The 22,386-nt window shown below is 48.1% G+C and overlaps 1 protein-coding gene across 4 annotated transcripts in view; it reads left to right on the top strand.

The window, feature by feature from the left end:
• The window catches only part of FERMT2 (FERM domain containing kindlin 2), a 601,536-nt gene that overhangs the window by 554,741 nt on the left and 24,409 nt on the right, over positions 1 to 22,386 (top strand). For all 4 annotated transcript variants that reach the window (XM_085626843.1, XM_085626841.1, XM_085626844.1 and 1 more), the window contains one exon: positions 20,840 to 20,981. In XM_085626843.1, coding sequence (XP_085482969.1) covers positions 20,840 to 20,981 — 142 coding nt within the window. The remainder of the gene's footprint in view (positions 1 to 20,839; positions 20,982 to 22,386) is intronic.

Here is a 22,386-nt window from a genome sequence, read left to right as displayed (position 1 = left end):
TGAACTGGTCCGGCAAATTTGCGTACGCTTTTCCCCCAGCACCATTAATACCGCTGGTGGCGCGCAAACTGAGGCAACACTCACTGACCCTTATCCTAGTTGCTCCAACGTGGGCACGCCAGCCGTGGTACACCACCTTTCTGGAACTCTCCGTGGTGCCTCATCAAAGACTGCGGATAAAACCAGCGCTTTTAACGCAGAACCATGGCGAAATTCAGCACCCAGATCCCCAACAGCTGAACCTGGCGATTTGGCTCCTGAGGTCTTAGAGTTTGGCTACCTAAACTTACCACCTGACTGTATGACTATCATCAAAGAAGCCAGGAGGCCCACTACTAGAGCCTGCTATGCGGCCAAATGGAAAAGGTTTGTCATTTACTGCAACAACAATGACATTAACCCACTGGACGCATCTATTCAAAACATCATATGCTACCTCTTACACCTGTACCGATGTAATCTGGCATACAACTCAATACGGATCCATTTAACTGCGATACCAGCCTAACTCCAAAACAGGCAGCACCTCTCCTTATTCAAAGTACCTGCCGTTAAAGCGTTCTTAGAGGGACTCAAACGAGTAATTCCCCCAAGACACCCACCAGCACCAGTGTGGAACCTCAACTTGGTCCTCACCAGACTGATGGGTCCGCCCTTTGAACCTCTCCATTCATGTGAGATTCAATTCCTCACCTGGAAAGTGGCTTTCCTAGTGGCCATCACTTCCTTAAGGAGAGTTAGTGAACTCCAGGCACTAACCATTCAAGAGCCATTCATTCAGGTCCACGCAAACAGGGTTGTACTACGCACCAACCCCAAGTTCATGCCCAAAGTCATATCACAGTTCCACATTAACCAAACTATCGAACTGCCCGTTTTCTTTTAAAATCCGCAAAATGTCGCAGAAAGAATGCTCCATACACTAGATGTAAAGCGGGCTCTCATGTACTATATTAACAGGACAAAGGATTTTAGAAAAACTAAACAACTCTTTGTTGCCTTCTCTCCACAACACAAGGGCAACGCCATTTCCTAAGCAGGAATAGCCAGATGGATCGTTAAATGCATTCAGATTTGCTATCACAAAGCTAAACGCACATTAACGGTTCACCCACGAGCCCACTCAACACGAAAGTTAGGGGCATCCATGACTTTCCTAGGAAACATCCCTTTACACGAAATGTGTAGAGCAGCCACATGGTCCACTATACATACATTTACCAAACACTACTGCGTACATGTACACTCAAGACAGCAGGCAGCTGTAGGACAGGCTGTTCTCAAAACTCTTTTCCAGACTGCTACTGCTGGCACAGGTAGCCGCCGCTAAGGGAGGTACTGCTATATATTCTATGCACAGATATGAATTCAGCAGCCCACATGCCTCGAACTGATTATGCTACTTACCAGTATGCATCTGTTCTTGGCATGTAGGGCTGCTGACATTCATATCGCCCACCCTCCTCCCCGGCGCCTGTCGCGGCTGCAGCACTCACAATTTCTGTATAGCATGGTTATCACTTCCTGTATCTACTCCATCACTGCCACAATGGCGAAAAACAATCTAAGGATGGAGAGGATGCCCATGCGCACTGTAGTCCAGGGGAGGAGCCACCTATCTCGTGATACTTCGAAGACTCTTCCAGGACAACAATGTGCAATCATCCGGACCCAACACTAGGCGGCGATCTATGCACAGATATGAATGTCAGCAGCCCTACATGCCAAGAACAGATGCATACTGGTAAGTAGCATAATCAATATATATATGTGTGTGTGTGTGTGTGTGTATATAGTTTCTTCCTTTATGGCTAAGTGTCTTCTCATGAAGTGTTCAGATCCAGCGGCCATTAGGTATTTTCCATTCTGGGCTCGATGGAATGGTATATTGCCATTGGTCCAAACACAAGTCTTGACATGAGATCTCTTTAGCAATGTTTAGAAAGTCAATGGACCCAGTAGGGCAACTGGGAGCAGAAACTCAGTTTGTTACTGTCAGCAATAAGAGCAGTATGATGCACAGAGTTCGGGTTCACAGAAATCTAGGCATTTGTGACCGATGCATCTTAGTGACTGCCCTCCTCTTCTCATCTGTACTGCTGCCCGAGACACTTTAATAGCATTACAATGATGTGTGCCCCCCTGAAAGTTCAACCTCAGGGAGCTGGATAAATAAAATGATCATAGCTGTGTGGATAGTAAGGATTTTTTTGTGGAAGAACACATCTGCCCAATCAAAACATGAGTGGAGCCAAAGGTCTTCTCTAGTGATGCTCACATAATTGTGCGACAGGTGTGCTATCAAGTCGGACATAAAAAAAGTGTTTTTTACCCCATTAATCTTATTTTATCCACTGTTACACAACGGGGGATATCGAGACAAAAGATCAGGTTTATCAGGGCTGTTTTAAATATGGTGGATGCTGCATGTAGATTGTGGGACTATGACCTAGATGAGACTATGAGCGATAAATGTTGCAGTTACTGTTGTACCAGGAATGGGCACACCTCTCTGAATGACCAGCAGACTTGCACAAGAAACAATTTTACCCTGCACATACCTTACCCTAGTCCATTTGCAAATTATCAACCATCATATTATGTAAATATATCGCAGATGTTCACAACCCTGGCTTGAGCCATTTGACCTTGCATTTGCCAGAGGTATGCTGTTTATGGGTTGGAGTCTTTGATAGGCTAGGGAAAAATACTAAAGTAGTCTTCGAGCTGTCACTGTCGCCTCTGGTTAAGTTGCAGATATATAGCACACTTGCCTGGAACTCGCAGTACTGCTTCTGCTGCTAGCCAAGCATCGAAAGATACTTTTTTTTTGGGTTAAACACCCCTTTGCTCTAAAGTGGACTATCTCACAAGAATAATTAAGTGTGGTCTAGGTTAGTCAAAGACCTGAGGGGGATAGGATTCCCGCTTTAAATATAATTAGCTTACTGTGATACATTTATGCATTACGGTCTGAAGTCTTTTACTGTGCTACTCCTCAGTTTGAGCTTTCTAATGTGCTGAAATGTATGGACCACAGGGCTCAAACCACAGGAATACTATAACCTTGTTCAGTATTGCGGCAACTGCATACTTTGGAAAGTTATACTTCTGCCATTGTTTATTTTTGACTGCCTTTTATTTTTTATTTGCATTGCGGGTGAGATTTGGGAGAGGGGCAAATATTTAAATTGCCGCATTTAGTAGTCAAAAGTTTGCATGGAAAAGGAAATAATTGTTGTATCGCTGAGATGTTTAGTAAGTGTATGGTCGTGCGGCAAGTAATAGTTGTGCAGTTGAAAACTGCATTTATTAGGTGCGTTCTTGGGTGTGAAAATTAATTTAATCTAAAAAGAAGCATGTTTTTTTTTAAAGAAAACAGAAGCTGTGTGAGTTGGTGGATAATTGATTGTTGTCAGGGCTCCAATTGTGACTTGCCTGCTTACTGGGTTAACTGACGAATATAATATTTCAGACTCATTTGATGTGCATGTGGTGTAGTAAAGAACAGGAGAAGATATTGCAGTATCTTACTTATAGAAGTCTGTCGTAGATCTGTTTTATTTACAAGATATTTCAACCAGCTGATTTGGCTATTAATAACAAATTGGAAGAAACCTGGCGGGGCATGGTCATGTTTGTAGGAAATTGGACAAACTTGAGCTAAAGTAGGAAGGAAAAGAAGGTACAGTAATAAAATGCAAAATATAAACTCAATGGGGAGTCCAGATAAATGTCTGGATGCTTGGTAAGAAGGGAAATTTTGCCTGTATATGGAAAGAAAGGGTCTGTTGGCAGTCTCTTACCCTCTAAAGTGATAGAGATAAGGAAAAACAACAAGTGAGAACTGGTGTAAAAGGGTATGGTGAACATCTGCTGATGGATTCATAATAGCCATACATATAATCTTCGAGTTCGACATCTGAGTTAGACGGAAGGAAGATCTGCATGAATGTTCTATATTGCTCATGTGATAGTTGCATTACTGGGTTGGGCTCATAAAGCAGTCTTAAGAATATTGACATTGGAAATAAAAGAGCTAGTTATGATGATTGACGATGTGAAAAGAAAATGCACAAGAAGTGTTACTGGAGGTTTGCCTCAAAATATTTGGAGAAATGCCAAACAGAGTATACAGGTTACCAAAGTACTCCTATCTGTGATGGATCCCCTGAAGGAGATTTTGAGAAAACAAAAAATAAATGGTGTGCTAAAGTTAATTCAATTTTCAAGTGACTTTTTCCTAACGTAATTGTCTCAAACCCAAAGGGACTATAAAAATATCTAGAGTCTTGGAAAACAGAAAATGATTTTGGTAGAAAGGCAAATCCTACAGCATATGGGAGATTTGTTGTGTACTCTGGAAAAAGTGAAGTTGTCACCACTTTAGACTTATTTTCTGCCTGTCATCTGCTAGCCTTATATTGGTTCTCAAAACCATTGACCTCTTTTGTTATGCCTCATTTCATGTACACATTTGTATGTATGCCTTTTGCTTTGTGTCTCATAGCCTCCAAATATAATTTCAGAAGTCATATATTCTTAGAATAGTGCTTTATTATGTGCCTCTAAAAGCAGACCGGGGCGTGGCCAAGATGGCGGGGTGAGCGGACGCTTCCTCCCGTAGCTCCTCCGGCCCGGCAAGCTTGAGCCCTTTTCTTACGCCTATCTCCCCCCGCTGAGGCTCAGCGCAGGAGAGGAGAGTGGCGGAGCATCAGGGGTGCACATTGGTGCTGTTTTGGTTCGGATCGCCTCGGGGGAATCCCCCCAAAAGTTCGATCGAGATCAAGGGACGACGGCGAGCCCGAGGGGCGGAGCGCATTGGAGAGCTGTCCGGGCGCCTCGGCTGGGCCTGGTGCTGAAAGTTGCGATCTGGAGGGGATCTGGCCCGCCGCTCGATGGAGACTGAGGGAGCCTTGTGGGAAGGGACCCGATGGTGCGGACGGCTTGGGACGGGCGCCCCGGCACTCAGACTTGTGACGGCGACACTTCGCACTGTGGAGGCCCTAGCCCCTAGCCGAGGTACAGCGGACTTCCTGATGGGATTGGACCATCGGGGCCCCGGTGGGTGACAGACGGGGGCCGGTGGTGGACCTTATTTTACTGTGGGGTGCCTCGGGGGCCCCGGTAGTGTCGTCGGGCCTGGTCGTTTTGGCCTGCTCCGCCCGGCCGCCATCTTGTCCCCGAAGGAGCAGTGGTGGCAGCCCTCGCCGGAGTCCTGGCTGTTGGATGCAAGCGACCCCCGCTGTTGCGGGGCTGACTACCGGAGGGATGTACTGATGAGACCCCCCCCCGCTGCGGCCCCCTTGGTTGTTTCACACGGGCTCCTGCGGCTGACGGTGACCGGTTTGGGCCGCCATTTTGTCACCTGTGACGCAGCGACTTCACACACAGTGCTTGCCGGCGGCTGAGCATCCCTGGGGCGCCTGGATTGGTGCCCGACTGCGGAGCTAGCGATGTCTGGAAGAGGCGGCCCAAAGAAAGGGGACCGTACCCTGCCGGACATGCTTGGCAGGGCCCAGCACTTGCGGGACAGGCCACAGCCCTCGCCGGGGCCCTCCCGGGCTCCGGCGGAAATGACTGGAGGGGAGCCACCCGTCACGAGGGCCTTTATGGAGGAACTGTTTAGCTCCCTCAGGGAGGACTTCCAGACGCTGAAGCGGGAGGTGGCCAGCGAGGTCCGAGAAGTGCGCAGGGAGGTGGAGGGCCTTGGCGAGCGTGTTGAAGCGGTGGAGACGGAGGGCCAACAGCGAGCGGAGGAGATAGTCCACCTTCAGCAGGACGTTCTTCGCCTCCGGGAACAGTGTGTGGAGCTCCAGGCCCATTCTGAGGACCTTGAGAACAGATCTCGGAGGAACAACATCCGAGTGCGTGGTGTGCCGACTGCGGATGAGGGGTCCGACCTGGGGAGCTACCTGTGGGCCCTGTTCCGAGAGATCCTGGGGGAAGCTGCGGACTTTCCCATCAGCATTGACAGGGCGCATAGGGTTGGCCGGCAGCGCCAGTCATCGGCACCTCCACCGGACATTCTGGCCTTCCTGCCCGACTTTCCACTAAAGGAACGCATCATGGCTGAGGCCCACAGGGAACAGCCTCTGACTTTCCGGGATCGGCCGGTGGCGCTTTACCAGGACCTCTCCGCCATCACGCTGCAGAAACGCAGGTCCTTTAGGATTGCCACTGACTTTTTGCGCGAGCATGAGACGCCGTACTCTTGGGGTCACCCCTTCCGCCTGATTTTTCGGTGGAATGGAGTGTTACACCAGCTACGCTCCTTGCAGGACGTTTGTGGTGTCCTGGGGCTCACGGCGGCGGAGGAGGAGGGAGCGACGCCGTCGTGGAGGTCCTCGGAGAGACGGAACCGGCGGAGGTCAACGAGGCGGCGCTCGGCGGCCAGTGTGGGGCGTCCGGACTCCCCTACCATCAGAGCGGACATGGCCGACGCCCTGAGGGCGGCAGCCGGGGACTCGACCGGCTCCTCTAGCGTGGCCTTGACGGCCTAATACACACTCCGGGGGGAGATGTCTCTAGCTTCTTTACATGCTTGGTACGGGGCGGGGGGGTTGGGGGGGAGTGGATGGAGGTGAGTGGCTGGACGTCCACTTCGTTCCTTTCTACGGACTTGCCCGTTTTGGGGCTTGACTGAGACAATGGGGTGTTTGAGTTTGTGGGTGGCTAGTTGCCAGGGTTGTGTTTTGGGTGGGGGAGGGGGTTGTTTTGGGGTTGGGAAGGTCCCGTCCTATGTTGTCTATGCCCGCTTTGTTTTGGCTTGTCCTGCGCTGCGGCCCCGCGCGCCCCACCCGCTGCTTCCCTGCCCATTGCATGGTGCTCCCGACCCCCGCGAGGAATGCCGGGCCTAAAGGTAGTGACCCTTAATGTTCAGGGTCTGAATAACCCGGTGAAGCGCAGAGCGATCCTATCGCTGCTGGAGGGGACACAGGCGGACATTTGCCTTTTGCAGGAGACACACTTATTGCCCCGAGATTGCCATAGGATGCGTTCTGCTAAGTTCCCTACCCAGTTCTTTTCCTCGGCGGCGAACAAGACGGCGGGGGTAGCCATTCTCCTAGCGAGCTCCTTTCGGGGGGAGGTTTTGCATAAGTGTGCTGAACAGAAGGGGAGGTTCCTTACGTATCGCATGCGCCTGGGAGGCATAGCATTTACGGTCGGCTCTGTTTATAGCCCAAACGATCACCAAGAGCGCTTCCTAGACTCCGCGCTGGTGGATGTCACTGCTTCCCCCGACCGTCACATTATCCTTGGGGGAGACCTCAACATTGTCTTCGATTCTGTGATGGACAGATCGGCGCAGCGCTTCCCGCAGACGGGGGAACTGTCCCGGGCTGGGAGGGCCCGGATTGCGGAAATGGACTTGCACGACCTCTGGCGCTCCATGCACCCCACGGATAGGGACTACTCTTATTTCTCGCACGCACACCGAACCTACTCACGGCTAGATTACCTCCTGGTGAGTGGACCGATGTGTGCCGCGGCCACGGCGGCGGACATCGGGGTCCTGACCCTGTCTGACCACTCCCCAGTCACCGGCGTTTTCCAGTGGCCGGCGGCCTCCCCCTCTCGGGGGGTGTGGCGCCTTCGGGATACCCTTCTACACAAAAAGTCGGTGGTGCACCGCATCGGGGAGGTCATACAGGACTATCTCACCCACAATAGCAACACTGACACCTCGCAGGCGACACAGTGGGCGGCACTGAAGGCCGTCCTCCGGGGGGAATTTATCTCTATCTCTGCAGCTGAAAACAAGGAGCGGCAACTGAAGAGGGATGAGCTGACAGCTCAGGTCCGGGAGCTTGAGCAGGTCCACCGCCGTACGGGGGCGCCGAGGGTGTGGAGGCAGTTGAAGGCAGCGAGGAAGCTCCTGTCGGCTCTGGATCTTGACAGGGCGGAGTACGCCGCCCTACGCTTGAAACATGCCTACTACACTGGGGGGGACAGATGTGGCAAGCTCCTAGCACACCGGCTCCGGGTCGCGCAACAGCGTAGCGTTGTGAAAGAATTGGTGGGCACGGACGGGGGGGTTGTCTCCGGGGACGAGGAGGTAGCGGAATCTTTCCGCGGCTTCTACGAGGCGCTGTATGCTGAGGAGCCCTCCTCGCCGCGGGATGCCGACGGCTACTTGGAGTCGGTGACCCTCCCGGTACTGGATCCGGCTCGGGCTGACCACCTGGAGCGGGACATCCATGTTGAGGAAGTGATTTCAGCTATCGCGCGGCTGAAACATGGCAAGGCCCCGGGCCCGGATGGGTACACGTCGCTATTTTACAAGACTTTCTGCACGGCCGTGGCCCCTGTCCTTACTCGGCTATTTAACTCTTTCTCCGAACCGGGAGCCATCCCTCCGGATCTCCTGAGGGCGACGGTCACGGTAATCCCGAAACCTGGGAAGGACCGGGCCCTCTGCGGCTCGTACCGACCCATCTCGCTTTTAAATGTCGACCTCAAGTTGTACACGGGGATTCTCGCGTCCAGGCTGAGTCCACACCTCCCCGATCTGGTGGAGGCGGACCAGGCTGGTTTTGTGCCCGGCAGACAGACGGTGGACAACACCAAGAGGGTGACGCATGTTCTGGAGAAGGCCTCAAGGATCTCGGGGGAGCGAATGTTGCTGTCTGTTGATGCGGAGAAGGCCTTCGACAGGGTTCACTGGCCGTATCTTGAGCTGGTCCTCAAGAAACTGGGAATCGGCGAAAAGTTCCGCACCATGGTATTTAACTGCTATAAGCATCCTTCAGCGTCGGTGCGGGTCAACGGGTGCAGCTCCGGTGGCTTTGCCATCGAACGCGGCAGGGCTGCCCTCTTTCGCCGCTCTTGTTCGCCCTCTACATGGAGCCGTTTGCTCAGAGGATCCGTAATAATCCGGATGCTGTCGGGGTCCGGATGGGCCAGTACGTCCACACCGTCAGTCTTTACGCGGATGATGTCCTGTTGACCTTGGACGACCCTAGGAGGTCGCTGCCTGCTTGCCTCCGGGAACTGGACGCCTTTGCGGGGGTGGCCGGCTTCAAAATGAATATGAGCAAGTCGATGGCGTTAGACGTGTCCCTGGCTGCGGATACCAGGAGGGATCTTCAGCGGCTCTTCCCCATGCAGTGGTCCTCGTCCACGGTGCCGTACCTGGGGATTCTGCTGGCGCCTACATTGCCGGAGATGGTTACGGCCAATTATGCCTCCCTCAGCAGGAAGATCAAGGACGAGCTTGGCCGCTGGAACAAGGGCCTGCTGTCCTGGCTGGGGCGAATCGCGGCGGTCAAAATGACGGTGTTGCCCCAGATACTATATCTTTTCCGGGCCCTTCCGCTCCAACCCCCGGTGGGCTGGATACGACAAATGCAGGCTGACATCTCCCGCTTTGTCTGGCAGGGCCGCAGACCACGCATGAAGAGGGTCCTCTCCACGCTTGCCCCGGAGGCGGGGGGTCTCGGCATTCCAGACCTCCGTAAGTACTTTCAGGCGGCACAGCTACGCTATCTGGTGGAGTGGAGCAGGTGGGAGTCCGACAAACATTGGCTCTTCCAAGACCAGGCAGTGGCGGGCCGCACCTTACAAGAGGTTCCATTCCTGCGCCGCGCGCATCGCCCCCCTAATCTTTACGCTTCCTTTGTTACGCGGGTCCCCCTGCGGGTGTGGGACGCGGTCTGTGAGGCCCGGGGCCTTACCACCTTCCCTTCGCCGCTCACGCCCATTGCGGACAACCCAGACTTCTCCCCAGGGATGGAGCCGGGGTTTTTTTCCCACTGGGTGCAGGCGGGCTGCAGGGCACTCTTCCAGATCTATGGCCCGGAAGGAGTGGTTCCTTTTCAGCAACTCCGCCAGGAGTTCGGCCTGACGGAGCGGGACAGACTGCGTTACATGCAGGTTCGGCATTGGGCCCTCCAGCCCCAGGTGCGTGCCACCGCTGCCCGTCCAATTACACCGTATGAGAGGTGGTTGGCTACTCGGACCTCCGACGCTAAACTGATCACCGATCTGTACAAATACCTACAACCCCCGCCGTTTCACTACTATAACCCGGGGAGGGAGCGTTGGCACAGGGAATTGGGTAGGACACTCAGCCACAAGGAATGGGACAAAATTGCGTATCTGGCGCGGCACTCTGCATACCACACGGGCCTTACGGAGACCTTTACTAAGGTGTCCACATACTGGTACTACACCCCGGAGAGACTGTATGAAATGCATAAACACACTGATAGGGGGTGCTGGCGGAGCTGCGGGAAAGTAAGGTACCCTTTCACACATTCTTTGGGATTGCCCAGTGCTGACCGCCTACTGGAAGGAAGTCTTGGACGAGGTGGATAAGCACTTTGGGATAGAGCTGCCGCGACTCCCGGCGTATGTCCTGTTGGGCCTCCCCAATGACCTAATGTACCCACTGAAGTCCCGTAGGGGTAGGCAGATCGCAATCGCGCTGGGGTCTGCGGTTCAGAACATTCTAATCCACTGGCGCACAACCACCGTCCCCTCCATCACCGGTTGGTTGTATAGGCTCTGGCATGTGCTGGGGATGGAGAAGCTGTCGCTTACGGTTGCGGGGGAGATAGACCAATTTGAAGAGCTGTGGCAACCCTTTCTAGCGCTGCTGTCCACTGAATTCCGGGAGCTCACCTGCCCGAGGTATCTTAGGCTTCTCAGGCTGACGCCGCCGGCGACCCCGGCGGACTAGCTTATATGTGAGACGGGGACCTCCCGGGGAGGGGGGGGGGGTGCGGGGCTTCCTGGTTAGGATTACTCTGATGCGGGACCATAGGACGGGGGGGGGGGGGGGGGTGTTGTTGTTTCGTTACTGGGGGGATGGGGGATGGGGAGGGGGGGGATTGTGTTCTGTTGAGGGGCTGTTGGCTTTTATTGCTTAGATTGGGGTGTGGGATACACGTGCGGGGATTCCACAGCTTGCATTTCTAGCTTTCATTTACTGTGTTTTTCCCCCTGCCTCACCGCGCTACCTATTGCCAACCCTCTGGAGTTGCACCCTTTTCTTTGATTGTATTCCATGTATCCTGCCTCCTATCCCCCTCCCCCATGGTTTGTTTTGTCTCAATAAAAACGTTTTAAACATAAAAGCAGACCGTCCTGTTAATTGTTTGAGAGAGAGCAAATTAACTCATGATTAAAACATGTTAAATGCAAATTGTAACATTGAGGCCATACTTTATTAAATGTGTAACGAAACTGAAAAAAGTAAACACATTAAAGACAAATGGTGCTGAGGAAATTAATTAAAATTTTGTCTAGCTCTAGTGGAATATCGTTGTATATTTATGAAACATTTTTTTTTCTGAAAAACTGAAGAAATAATTGAGGAAGAGATTGGTTGTTGAAGAAAATTGGAATTGTACGAATACAGTTAATTATGATACTTCTAAACGATGGAGGTTAGGCATTGGCCTGTACTACAAATAATGCTGCAATACAGCATATGTATTCCCGCAACCGGAAGTACTGAGAACACCTATATAACCCAATTATGGCATTTACCACTTTGAAAGGGGGAATAGCGTGTACATAAGTGTTTTCCACTGGCTTCCTATTCATGCCACTCTTGCCAGCCGTTTTTCACTTCGATCTCTCACCAGCTTTGAGCAGGTGAAATTTTCTGGTGAAAAACAAATATGGCGTAGTGTTCTTGCCACTAATATAATTCCCATGCATCTCCGTATTTGCTCCTGTTATTTGCTGCATGAGGGATTAGGGCTTCTCTTCAGTGCTTAATTTGTGAAAAAAGGAGTGCCAGGCCCTTTTCAGGAGGCTGCCCATTGCCCTCCAGCACTATCGACAGTTCCAGCACAATTGCTAAGCCTCCCACTCCTCCAAGTGTGACAATTCAGACTATTCCACGCCCCCAAAACTTTAAGAATAGTTTGAGAGGCAGGTATTAACCCTTTTTAAGGTATATTGAATATACAAACAAATGTTGCTGTGCTCCTCTCTAAATTAGACACACAGCACCACCCTGTGGCAGACCATTGTGTCTGCCGGTGTTTACAATTGAGAGCTGTACCCAGAACCCACCAGCTCAAATTAAGCACCGATTCTCATAATGAAGGCATAATATATACCAGCACTTCAGATGTTTGCTATGAAGAGTTCTGACTTCAACTTTAGTCTGCTAAAGTTGAAGTTAGATACAGTACAAAAGCGTGAAAGATCGAAAATGAATGGCAAATGACAGTGGTGATACCGTGAGAGCATTAAAAAATGGAGTATGCTGGCGATCCTACGGAGGCTTGCAACATTCTGGGAACGTTTTATGGTCAGTCCTTTTAAAAAGCATTTAAATCAGCAACATTTAATAATAGTTTGAGCCAAGCCACACGTACGCCTTTGAGGTGGCTTATGAATGTATAGCTACTAAAGGTTGTGGTGCTGCAAATGCTAGTAAAGAAACCCGGGTGACTAGTTACTGTTCAGGTTTCCTCCAGAGAGGACAGTCTTGATAGCATTAGGTAAAGGGAAGGACGACCGAGCATTTTGGAATTCTGTGATTTATAAGGTTAAGGAAAATTTACAGAGGGGAAGGGATGCATTTGTGCATTTACTCATGCAGCAAGTCTGTTACCGGTATCTGTTAGCAATTGTGAAGGGGTGTGAGCCTACGCTGAGACGGAGCACCAGGCTCCTGGCCCTCATCAGCTTCTGCCCATTGTAAGCACCCTTGAAGGCTTGCAACAGCAAGGAGGATAATCCATTTCCCCCTATTTTGGATCGGGTCAAAGAGGAAAATTGAGGAATCACTTTGAGTTCAATCTCAACCAAGCTACTATATTTCTGGGAAATGGTTTGTGGTAAAGTACATATGGAACACTACATATGCATTACTGGAGTTCTTTGTGAGTTTATGCCGCTAGTGTTGAACCATTTGGGTTGATCCCCACCCTGTTTAGCTGTGGGTACTGTGGACATTACAGAGTTCCTCTCAAGCTTATCCTTGTGTTTAGTTAATTCCTCCTTGTTCTCTTGTCTAACTTACCCACCCACAAATAAGCCATATATGTCACAGCTTTAGAGTGTAGGAAGTCCATCACTGAGTGAAATTCCCTCCTTTTGCAGCATTACTGCTGAACCAACAAATATTTTGTGGCCCTCAAAGATAATTTCTCGTAGCGGTCTCCCATTCGATTTTCTTTCTGGCGAAAGTAATACACCTGTGTTAAAAGGTCTTATAGAGCCGTTTATGCGATCTGGCTTCTATCCAAATCTGTTGCAGACCAACAAATTGTTTGTCTTTCCTCTACACTCCGTGACATATGTTATTGCGTTTCTGGCGGTTTTCCAGGTCTTCAGGATGTGCCTGGAAATGTATATTTTCTCTTTCACATTAATAAGTTTGAAGGCTTGTTTCTCTGCATTGCCACTGGTAATTTCTCACAAAACCACAACTCTGGCTCCACCATTTAAGTCTTTCTTTACCTCCTGCAGATTGTGGACCAGATTATCCTGTTTTTTAACAAAAAAAGTAATCTTAGTCCATACAAGAGAGAGTCTGTGACTGCCCCTTGTTATGGGAGCTTTATTATCCATTGTTTTGAGGGAGGCATGGAGAATGTGTTGTGTTGCAGCTGTCTTGGGCTGCAATTCCTGCTTTTTATCAGTCTGCTTTGTTAGCATGTAGTTGAGGATCTAATCCTACCACCACCCCATTCCCCTCCTCCCAGGCTGCAATAGTGCTTCCCTCTTTTCTCTCCTGAGACCAGGGACTGTACCAAGGGGGACGGTTACTCATTTATGTGATGCTTTGTGTTCTGCCTTGCTCAAATCAGGGAAAGCCAGCTTGCTTGGGACTTTTGTTTGTCCAGATGTACCAGATGGGCTTGCATGTCCTTGGTGTGCTTTGACAACTAGGGCTCTCCACCCTGATACATGCTTTATTGGCCCAGTGGGTCTTTCAGTTATCCCTCTACCTTAGGGTTTTGGCTTTCTTCTATGTTACTGTCCCACAGACTTCTTGCCCCAGTCGCTGCTGGGGTAGACCAGGCTTTGTCTCCTTTGTTTGACACCCGGCTATGGGTACGGTGTTGGAGGGGTATTTACGGAGTATCTTGCTTTGGACTCCCCTTTTGGCTCGTATCACTATCTTATTCCTTTGAGGAGGGTCTTACATTGCCATGCGGGGTGTGCTGCTTTCACTTACTTGGGGTCCTACCCTGCTCATAGACCCCTGGGCCATCCCATCCAGGCTGTCTTTATTCTCTAGTCTGTGTTGGCAGGGATCCCTACCTGTAGGCCGCTTTTCCATGCCCCAGTACGGCCACCGCCTCCTTTCTTTTGGTTGCCTTCCAGGTCTCTGCCGTTATTCTGGTGCAACCCAGTCCAATGCCACAGCCTACCCAAGATTTACCTTGCTGTATTGGAACAGCACTACTCCTCTGCCATTTTGAAGCTGTGGCAAGTTTTGCTTCATCCCTCTGCTTCAGTCACGCCACCATTTCAGAGGTCATGTAGCTTAAGGTGGACTTCTGAGTCCCTTTCTAGGCCATGTACCCAGGAAGGGGGTGCACGGGTGTTTGGCTGGTCACTGCTCGGCTGGTCACTGCTCGGCTGGTCACTGCTCTGGTGTGCGGTGCTGCAGTCAGAGGACAGGGTGGAGGGAAGATAAACGTCCTACTCCTCCGCCATCTTGGCCATACCCCTTCTATATTTTGGTTTTAATGGATGAATATATCCTTTCAAGCAAGGACCAATTCAGACAGGCTACAACCCTGGACAATTGAGGGTCCAGTACATACCAGTGTGAGTCTGAATCACCATCTGGTCAATGTCATTATGAATCTGTGTCTTTGTTACAACCCAGGGAGTCTGAAGATAACAAACCCCCTTATTAAAGTGTGACATCCAAGGAGCAGACACTACCTAGAGAATAGCAAAAGGCACAACTTCCAGTAGATTGTTTTAAAATTTGTCCCAGCAGATGGAAGAATCTGTGTGCAAAACTGGCAAATCTAGCTTCCCCAAATGGCACGCTGCACCTTCTCAATCAACCGTCTTGACCATTACAACATTCTCCTGTTTTTCTTCTTCTGCCTTAGCAGTCTGTGCATCCCTTTCAGCCATGACAATGTACACCATTGCTTCTACCTTCAACTCCATGGGCATTAGTGCCTTCCACTCCAAAGGACATAGGTGGATTTTGTTTGGCAGGGGGAGGGGGGAGGAAAGCATATTAATTTTCCAGACACTCTGCCGGTTGCTCCACGTTTGGAGAAAGATCACACTTGATTCCACCACAGCCTGCCACGCATGACTGGCTGGAATCTGTCTTTGTGGCAGCTGCCCAGCGGAAATCTTGCTACCAGATGCCCACCTCCATTCTGGAGATAAGGAGAGGAGACATACTGACTCCTTGGGCAAAATAATTGGTTGCATGGCTGCGAGATCTGGGTGGACAATGCTCTTGCTATCTTGTACCACACTGACCAACAGTTGTGGAGTAATATCACTCCATTCCTAGATCTTGTTCCAGAAGAGAAACGCAATGTGTTTGAGGGAAGGACAGATGTCTCTGCCATTGTTCCTGATGCGGCCAGGAATGTTTCCAATGTGGGCCAACTAGCAGAATCAGCAGGTCTCCATCAAGGATGGCTAAAAAGCACTTTTCATCCGTAGGTGCAGGTGAAGTGCTGAATATGCAGTGTGACGGACACTGTAGCTAGCACGTAGATGATTCATTTAAGGGTGTTAAACAGACATGAAAACTGTATATTCCCTTGGTTGCAGTACAGTTTAGCAAACACCCTGAATTTCAAGGTTCTAGGAGAACAGTTGTACAGGGGAGGAAGATCTTATGGTCAATACAGTCAATGATTAAGAGTATTCCAGACCCCAGTGACTAAACTACAAGTCATACAAAAGAGGGTGGTGATGGACGGAGCATCTGAACCAATCAAACACTCACACCCAGTCAACAGATCTGGGTTTGATCCATCACCGTTCTTTAGCCCACTCTGCCACCCCAGTTCAGACATGACCATATGCAAATCAGTCTGACCCTGTGCCTCATGGGAACAGTCCAGCCCGAACTGCCAAGCCATGCCTTCCCTGGACCGGAAACAAGCTTCCTAGGACCTGTTTCTGGCATTTCAGCCATCTTCAGCCAGGCTTGCTTGAATCCAGTGGCAAAGCTATGACAAACTGACCAGTCCTTCAGTCCTCCTGGAAGGTACCAGCCCCTGTTTAAGCAAGGACTGTTCATATGCATTGTGATCTGTCAAAAAAGCAAGCATACTTCAGAGAGGAACTGACTGCATTCTCAACCAGCGGGGTTTCCTCAATGGCAGCCTTATATGCAGGAGTGCCTCTGCATAACATCTATTGACAACGTAAGCCTAATATCTGCTTTCTAATGTGCTACTGACTGGTGACTATTCTAATTCAAGCCTGTGACTCTTTTAAAGCTACAGTGGTAGAAAAACAAGTTACTTCTAACTTCAGTCCTCTGGCGTTAGTTTCTTTCATAGATTCATATGCAACCCATCCTCCTACCTGGTCAAATGCTCGCTTATTGAAACCTTTCTCTGTTGTGCTTTGAAAATCGGAACTATGATGTCCTCGGACAGTGAGTGCTTGGTCCATTCACCTTACTGGCTAAAGTTTGGGTGCTTTTGGATAAGGTGAATACACTACACAACACTGTTCTTGAGACTATGGCGGATTTGACAGTGGTTGTTTTAAACTACTGGAGAGCCTCAGCCTACTGACAGGGAACAATTTATGCGTCTCAATCTAACAAACATACCAACATTGGAGAAGAGGCTGGACAGTGACAGTATGGAATTGGAAGGCTCCACTTTTAAGGACGTATTGGGTCAGTTATTAAGATTTAGAGCCCAATGTAGGAGGACTCCCAGGTTAGTTGAAATAGCAAGACATTAGTGGGGTCGATATCCAAGGAAGACACACAAACTGGCATTCCATGCCAGGGCTATCGTGATACATTTGTCAACCTTATGAGACAGTGAAGTGGAAACATGGCTATAAGCGGTTATCTGGGTAGTTGCTTACTTTTAAGGACCCAATGCAAACCTAAGGGACTCCTAAAGGGCATTTCTGACTTATGGTAAGCTTGATGGATTGTACACAGTTTGAGGAGCGAGCAGTAAAGTCAAACAGACCGTGCCCTGTGCAACAGTTAATAATGACCTTGGGGAATGAGGAGGGTGTGTCCCTTGTACATGGAGACCTGATAGTGTCAACTTAGTGTAACCTAGATGAATTGCATGATGGCAGATCGAGTGATAATAAATGTAGATCTGACTACTTTAGGGGATGATGTTAAGAAAAACATCTAAGGACTCCTGTAATACGAGATTCAGATTAACATTTAATTATTTACAGAAAACTTGCCTCTCCCTGAATGGACTATGATGACTGGCTGGTCAAGGCGGCCTCGTTCCGACAAAGTCAGGAAAGCATAGACCAGATGGTTGGCACATTGTTATATTGGGTTTATCAGTGGACATTGAGAAGCCAATGTTTACCGCAATTGTAACCACAGATTCATCACACACTGTGATTACTTACATAGATAATCTGAATATGAGGGGACACATGACACTAGAGACAGTCCAATATATAAATTTGCTAGAACTGAAAACTGTTTTTCTAGCATTAAAGGCATTCCTCACTGGTGGTAGTCAGTCTAGCTCATGACTTGAAGGACAACAATGTTCTACTCAAGAAAGGAGACACAGACCTAGGGAGACTAGAACAAGAAATCTGGATATGGGACATTAAGAGAGGCCCTTTGACGGAATCCACTTACCAGAATAATAAATCCTAGTGGCAGCCAGGTTCAGCAAACCAGAAGAAATATTGCAAGGGTTAGAGCCAAATCCGAAAGTAATGGGCACAATCTTCTAGGCTTGGGCAAAATCAGATCTAGACGTCTTTGCACCATAGGCAAATTCAAAATGCCAAAACTTTGCATCCAAGTTACCACACTCAACCTGATGAGAATCTAGTGTTTTATTACTATGGAACATTTACTTATACTTTTCCAACAATTGCTCTGATCCCAAATGCAAACAAACAAGTACTACCCTAATCTTAGTGGTCTGGCAGTGAGCTTGATAAACGCGGTACTCCTATCTAATGTTGATGACGGATAACAATGTGTTAAAGTTTCCATTGTTACCAGTATACAATTGTTTATACGAGTCAGGGAGGAAGTGTATTGCACCATGATACTTCAAGTCTGAACCTCATAATATGGCTCCTGGAAACTTAACATTAGAACATTTGTGTGTACCAAATAAATTTGTAGAGGTTCTTAGGAGGGCATGAAAGCCCACCATGCGAGTTTTTATGCAGCAAAATGAACAAGATCTGTGCACTGGTGCACAAGGAAATATCTGAAATGTGACTTAATAAGGGGCCCTTAAGATAATTAAATGCAAGGCTTAAGTCATCATATTGGCTCTAAACTGGGTGAGGAGAGTGTGGTACCCAAAACTTCATATGTCCTCTGTACCAGGTACCATTTTGGGAGGACTCTGTCGCAGCGGCAGGACCTGGTCCTGCATCCGAGCCTGCACAACCCCCACCTCCATGCGTGGAAATTGAGGGGCAACAACTGATAGTGTTTTGTCTTCCTCCCAAATTTGTAAGTGTCATCTTGGCAGCCAGATGCCCCTCCTCCAGAACAGTTTATGCTAGAAGATAGGAGACGTTTGTCTGGTGTTCATCGCAAATTATCCAGCCTTTACATGCACAGATGTCTGACATGCTCTTTTGTCTTTAATTAGCCCAGTAAGGCCTTTCTGTGGCAATAGTTAAAACTTATCAAACAGCCCTTTCAGCTTTCCTAGTTTATACGATCAACCAGATTTATTCAGATAACCTGTTGCAATGTTTTTTTTTTTAAGGACTAATCCTTATGTTTTGGCCAATGCCATTTGTGATGCCTCAGTGCCACCTTAATTTGGTTGTTTCCTCGTGTGCCCGGCTTGAACCAATGCACAGCTGTTTTCTGCACCTGCTTACACTTGTGTTCCTCATAGCGATTGCATCATCAAGTTACCTGAGTCCTTTACAGGCACTGTCTGTTTAGCAACTGTGCCCCACCTTCCTCCCAGACGAGCTACTCCTCCAGATGAAAACTGCATTTCTCTCAAACATTGTTGCACTTTTCCACACCAGCCAGTCTCACCTTGCTGGCTTTCTTTGCTTCACCTTATCCATCTAAAGAGGAAGAAACCTTTCATGACCATGACCAAAAGAGCCCAAAGCTTTTACATCGGTCGTATGAAAGAACACTGGATGATCAGCTATTTGTAAGGTTCTCTGGGGCGAAAAAGGGGAAAGCTTTTCAGTGAAGAACCATCTCCAGTTGGATTTTCTTGTGTGTCAAGATCTGTTATGGACTGGCCTCAAGAAGACCTACATGCTCATTCAACCAGAGCAAAGGCTGCTACCACCACACTGGGGTGCAGGGTGCCAATCTTGGAAATTTATCAGACTGCAACGAGGGTGTCTCGCCATATATTCATAAAGCATTACTGCTTGGATAGCCAGATCCTTTGGAAGGAGCATTTTTCCTGTTCTTTGCTATAAGATTTCCTGGTCTGAACCATGCCACAGACTCAACCTGGGGCAGCACTCCTTTGATATCTATTTACAAGGTGAGAAATTTGCGGTTAGAAGAATCCATCAGAAGAACACGTTACTTACCTTTTGGTAATTCTCTTTCTGGGGGATATTCTAACTGCAGGTTCCCCACCGCCCTCACCCCTTTCTGTGGAATGGGCTAATCTAGCCCATACTAAGATTTAAATCTAGAAATCTTCACACTTGCACAATCTGAATATTGAAGGTTCGACGTACGACAGCGCAGACCGATATTAGAAAGAAACTGATGTCAGCGCGCAGACATGTCGTCTATGTGGGGGCCCCACCTACTCATTCAGGAAATTATGGACCTGATGTGGATACGCACAAGGCCACCTACCGGTACATTGCGGAATTGCTAAGAAAATTCTTAGGATCCAGTCTGGCACCACAAGGTATTCACAAGGTGAGGAATCTGCAATTAGAGTATTCACCATAAAGAGCATTACCAAAGGATAATAACTTGTTCTTTGCCACCACCTACACCTCCGACCCAGTCGAATAGGGTCCACAATTGCTACATATTTCTCAACAGTGGGCCAACATTGCTACATATTTCATGCACAACATATGCATCTGAAGGTTCATGTTGCAGTGGATAGACTAGGATTTCCTGGAAGATATCAGAGTAACTTGTTTGACATAAGGCCTCTACCGTATAAAATATGGAAACTTCCAGGTAAATGAAAATTTGCTATTATGGGGTGGTCTACCCTGTAACTGTTTGTAATCATTGCTGTCTTTGTCACACTGGGTGCAGCAACTTTTAACAAATGTAGGGGTTTCATTTTCGGTTGGGTGCTGCAGGGTTTCCTTTGTTGAATGGATTCGTGGTGAAAACACTGGCTGAAAAATCAGTTCCTTACTGAGTAGCAGGAGGCGTCAATGGTGGAGGTTGTATGTGTTTATTCTCTACTCCCAGCACCTTCCCCTTGCATATGCATGTTTGAAAAATGTAATGTAAACATGCAAGCTTAAGGTCTGTTCGCTGGTATTCCGTTGACACTGAGGCAGGAAGAACATGGACAGCACACAGCCATTTTCTTTTCTTTTGTAACCTTTCAAGGGAAAATTCTGTGGAGGGTAAGATGCGGTTTGTTGGTCCCTGAAGAATAACTTATGAGGGGACCATCATTGCTGATTACTCGAGTAAAGGATAGACTGAATGTAATGTAACCAGCTTATATTTAGTTTTCTTTCTGATTTCCATTTATTACAGATTCCAAGGAGGCAAGAAAGAAGAACTGATTGGAATTACCTATAACCGAATGATAAGGATGGATGCTAGTACAGGAGATGCAATTAAAACGTGGCGATTCAGCAACATGAAGCAATGGAATGTCAACTGGGAAATAAAAATGGTACTTTACTATTACACTTCAATTGCATATTAATGGATTTGAAGTAATGTGATGGCATTTAAATAACCATCCTTTTCGTAAAGTGTGGACCTATTTTTGTCTCGTTTGAAGATGGGGGACTTATCTCGGCTTGGGCCCATACCTGATCAAAGAATTGGCAATTTTCCATCTGAATCCCCTGATTTGTTTTCCAAACTTTATTTTTATTGTCCTTTTCAGTGGCATTACAAACACTAAGCTAGGGCACCCATTCCCTGATATTGAAGAGCACTATAACACAACAAAGAGCATCATAGCACTTTGAAAAGTACTTTACTTCCATTTCAAGAGATGCAACTGTGCGTTCTCTTCAAGTATTAAAGAAAAATGTTTTCTCAGGAGTGACCGAAGTGCGATGAAGGTAGTACCTTATCACTTTCTACATTTATTTTGAGTGCACCAATAGAAAAAGCAACAATTTAGTTCGTATTTAATTGGTCTTTTCCAAAGTCACAATATAATTTGCTCCTATAGTCCTAAAAGGTTTGCTTACTATCGCCACGTTTGTATGAAATCCCAGAAGTCAATTCTTTTTTCTTTTTTAGTTAAACCAAGTAAACTGAAAACATGCCAAAAGGCAACGCTTAGTTTTATTTTTTTCTTCAAACCAATCAGCCAAAATAAAGGACCAAACAGTATATTAGGTTGAAAATGCCAATTTACTCAACAGTGTAGTGAGCGCAAAAAAGCATATGGGGAATGGTGCAAAGCATACACTTTCAAAACTAAACCCACCCAATAAAGCAATTGGTGTTATTTTCCACTCAGAAAGATCCTGAACACCATTTTCTTTCAAAGCTGGTTTTGGCTACATACGGACATTGTTTTGTGGGTAAAGGAGCAGGATTGAAGGGTGCTGATTGTCATTCAAGTTCTAAGGATATTTTTCTATTTGCAATTATGAGTCGAAAAAGTTTGGTTTCCTTGACCTTTCCTGGTTGTGTTCCACTTCCCAGCACTTTTGGTCCCTATGCTGGCCCTTTTTGATATATACCCAGCCTTTGCATGTAAGGTGTTAAAGTATGCTAATCACGATGTCTGCCTGGTGTATCTTCCGGTCTCGCACTCCATCAAGAACTGTGTACTTTGCCAGAAAATGTTGCTTAGGAAGCTAAGGGCTTCACCACTGGGCACCAAAGGGGGGGATTGAACACAGTCTTCTGCAGCTGCCACTTCTACCTCACAGGGCCATGCCTCTCTGGTTTCCTCCCATGATGCTACTTTTGCTACCTCTGTAGGTAAACAGCTCATCACTCCCAGGCAACGTCAAGGTACGTGACCTTGGAAGGCAGGCATTTAATGTCCATGCACACATATGAATGTTGAGGGGTTCAGACATCCAAAGGTCGCCATGAAGGGACATTTT

This window comes from Triturus cristatus, chromosome 9 (genome assembly GCF_964204655.1).
Source record: "Triturus cristatus chromosome 9, aTriCri1.1, whole genome shotgun sequence".
In the NCBI taxonomy this organism is placed as follows: Eukaryota; Metazoa; Chordata; class Amphibia; order Caudata; family Salamandridae; genus Triturus; species Triturus cristatus.
The sequence above is the reverse complement of the archived record's forward strand: the minus strand, read 5'-3'. Positions and strand labels throughout refer to the sequence as shown.